Source organism: Dysidea avara, chromosome 2 (assembly GCF_963678975.1).
Source record: "Dysidea avara chromosome 2, odDysAvar1.4, whole genome shotgun sequence".
In the NCBI taxonomy this organism is placed as follows: domain Eukaryota; kingdom Metazoa; phylum Porifera; class Demospongiae; order Dictyoceratida; family Dysideidae; genus Dysidea; species Dysidea avara.
The window spans coordinates 14,240,815-14,244,382 of record NC_089273.1 but is presented as its reverse complement, the minus strand read 5'-3'; the positions used below and the strand labels follow the sequence as shown (position 1 = coordinate 14,244,382).

The following is a 3,568-nucleotide window of genomic DNA, read 5'->3' as shown; positions in this document are numbered from 1 at the left end:
TAAAATGATTTTTACCAAAATTGAATTTTTAGCACCGTAATGAATACAAAAGAACACAAAGAGAGTAAATTATCTATTCTCGGACACCATGTATACTCGGACACTCGTTCTCGTAAACTGCTGGACAGAATCCTACGAAAATTGGTGTGGCGATAACTCGAATATAGCCTAACTATACCTCCAAGTTTGAGCCAAAACGCTTGTTTGATTGTTTTGCTAGACCACATCAAAGTCGTTGCTCGAAATCATATATTCTCGGATAAAATTCAAGTATTGTCGGACACCGGTCAGTAATCTTACATCAAATACTTTAAAGTAGCGATTTCCAACCTACCAATTTTAAACACATATTTTTGCTACTTAAATTATACATCTTCAATAAACGTTTCACAAGCTGCCGTTCCAGTAAATGGTAGCCAATGCTTCGTACTTTGTATTGCACTTTACTGGATTAAAATTCATGCGGTACTTATTGAAATACAGCAAATCAAAATTTGAGAAATAAAAATCCCATAGAGAGCCCATACAAATAATTGCGTACGTAATTCTAATTGGAAGAATGTGGCACCTGTGATAGCCGAAGTTTCCCAGTGTTTCCGCGTGAATCAGCTGCTGACGAGGACGAAGAAAGTGGTTCTGGGCAAACCGTATATGCTGATTTCGATTTTTCCATGTGTTTTTTGATTGGAGGACGATTGATGTTGGATTACGATGGAAATATGGTCTTTTTAAAGGTAAATCGCCACCTAACACTGCTCAGAATTCAGCATTACAATCACCCTGGGCTTCAAGGCATCCCCCTGCATCGATGCAAGTATAGTTTGAAGGTGAGGAGTTTGTTGTCTTGCGCGGAATTGCAAAATAAGGTTCAAGGTTGAGCATAATCTTTTCAAAAGTAGAGACTGGCACGTCATACCAACCTTACATGGCTTCACACTTATCTGTTGTTATATTATGGCGTATTTATTGCTGTTTTGATCCATTTTATAGCAGCTTCAGTGATTGTAATTTTGATCAGAAACTATTTATATTTTCTCTTTGTAGTATAGTGATGTCATTGTGTTATATGATAATTTTCATCCTTAGTGCTTACGATGCAACAAATAAAGCTGAGCAGTGTCCAAACAAATCTATTTTAAAAATAATGTTGCTCTTACATTGTGTTATCTGATTGTCATGTTTCCGAAGTACGTGTTAATTGTGACTTGTGATGCCAGTACTTGCCATTTATAAAATATTACTGATTTTTTATCCTTGAAAATGCATTAGGTACCTGTGTATACTTAGTATTACACAATACATAGAGTTTTATTTGTGAATCACTTGCTTTATTCATGTAATATTCTGAGTGGTCAGTCTACAAAGAAGTGGTCACTTTTGAGAAGTTTTACTTAGTTAATATGCTGTTCTTCATAAAATAGATATGTGGTGAAAATTTCATGTCGTTATTAGTTTCCTACCTAGATTTATGACACTTTGAATATTGTGTTTGGTGCCATGCAATATACATAAAAAGCATTGAAATGTTGTACACAAAAATCATCACACTTTCAACTTCTTTTCCTTATATATTTTGATAGGAACCTCTGATTGAGGTGGGGTTTGCACTAAAATGACCCTGACAAAATGCGCAATATTTGTCATACCAATGAATATATGGAATGTTAATTATTTAATTTAGTTGGAAATCTCTATTTAAAGACTTACCACCAACACCATCTGTTAGGGCTATTCATTAGCTATCAGCAGAGCCATAGTTTATTTCTTTCTATCTCATTTGCAGGAAGCTGTGATCGGAAATATGCGAGCATGTCACCACCTCTATTCTCGGACACGAGCTATCAGCTGGTTCCCGTACACGGTTATACCAAACCGTATGAAAATTATTGTGGGCATACTTTATACATAGCCTATCTGAACCTCCAAGTTTGAGCTAAAAAGCTTTTATGGTTAGCTAACTAGAGCGGATTAAAGTTTCCACGAGAAAATTAGTATTCTTATTTTTCTCGGATAATAGCCAATGTTTCCTACCCCAAATAATTTAGCCACTTCCTACCACCACCATCTGATAGAGCTGTTCATTGGCTATCAGCAGAGCCACAGTTTATTTCTTTCCATCACCGTTACGGATAGTTATGATCGGAAATATGCGAGTGTGTAATTGCATCTATTCTCGGACACATTGTTTCTGTGTTGTCTGATTGAACCATTGTGTTCGCCATGAATAGGAGAGTCCATTTCTGGGTACGTTGTTCTTCTATTACCATTCTTCACTGCATACAGAGACGAAATCAGTGAAGAAAAATCGATCGCGTACGATCGTTTCGACGTGACGTAAACAAACGCTCATAACTTACGTATCCCTTAGTCTACTACAACGAAACAAACATGTATGAACTTCTCTTGAGTAAGCAAATAAAGTGATATCCAGGTTTTTATCATAGGGCCCTTCCTTCACAAAGAACAAAGCGTTTAAACATTTTACGATTTTTTTCGATTACGCAAATATTTTACCCATTGCAAATCTATGGCTTATACTGAAAATTTAGGTCTGCGCCATTATGTCGGGTTTTCGTAGATCCGGTCACATATATATCAGGCAAATCCCGAGTGGCCATGGTATAAGTAATATATACCACTCTGGAATGCTCACCTAATAGGTGAAGGAAGACAAACCTGCATTCACACTCTGCAAATACTGAATGTGGTGTTCGTTTGAATGTGAGAGCTCAGGGATTCTGGGGTGTTTGTCATCAGCAAGCTTATTTTGATGTTCGTGTTTTTAATCCATTGGTAGGGTCCGTAACGTGAAATTTCGACCTCCGAGAATCAACTACCAAACCACCCACAAATGCTAGGCTAGGTACCACTTAGAAAACGCCAGATTGGTGTTATTTTTCATTAACGTCTTGTCTTGCAAATCGGCGAATATGCTTACAAATTACGAGATTTTTTGCTATATCTTCAAGTAAATGTCTTTTAAAGCTATAATATGCACTCTCAACCTTTCTTACTAACTGTACTCTAAACTAAAACCATCAGTGGCTGCATTGTCTGGAGCGATTTCCAGCCGCAGCATCGCGAAAATGAAATTTCGGACTCGAAAAAAGTTTCGATGCCACTGAAGCACACAGTAGCGATGCCAAAGTAACCCTCCCAGGTCAAACTGGTCTGGCATGGGTCCAACTACTACCACACCAAATATCATGGAATTCCAAAATTGTTTGCCATCTGGCTGAGCTCGACGGATGTCAAAAATTCGTCAAAAATGCCGATTTTATTCACTGACGGGGACCTTTGCTAGCCAGATGTGCTAGTTTACTTCTCAAAAGCTTACTAAACCCATAGCCAGTAGCTTTCATTGATAGGGTTGGTCTGGCAGCTCTTCTAGCGACCTCAAAAACCAACAAATGCCGATATCCACGAAATTTGCCGATATCGACCAATTTACAATGCGTTAAAGAAATCTTGCACATCAAACGTGATGCTTTGCCTCTCTAAAGTCATGCTGCATCCTTGTTTAGTTATATTCGTCCATAGGGTGGCACTGGCGGCTCTCTTATCGAGG

At 37.9% G+C, this 3,568-nt stretch overlaps 1 protein-coding gene across 1 annotated transcript in view; it reads right to left on the bottom strand.

The window, feature by feature from the left end:
- Positions 1 to 216: 216 nt before the first annotated feature.
- The window catches only part of LOC136247836 (uncharacterized), a 4,714-nt gene continuing 1,362 nt past the window's right edge, over positions 217 to 3,568 (bottom strand). Inside the window, exon 2 of the mRNA XM_066039658.1 lies at positions 217 to 330. Coding sequence (XP_065895730.1) covers positions 217 to 330 — 114 coding nt within the window. The remainder of the gene's footprint in view (positions 331 to 3,568) is intronic.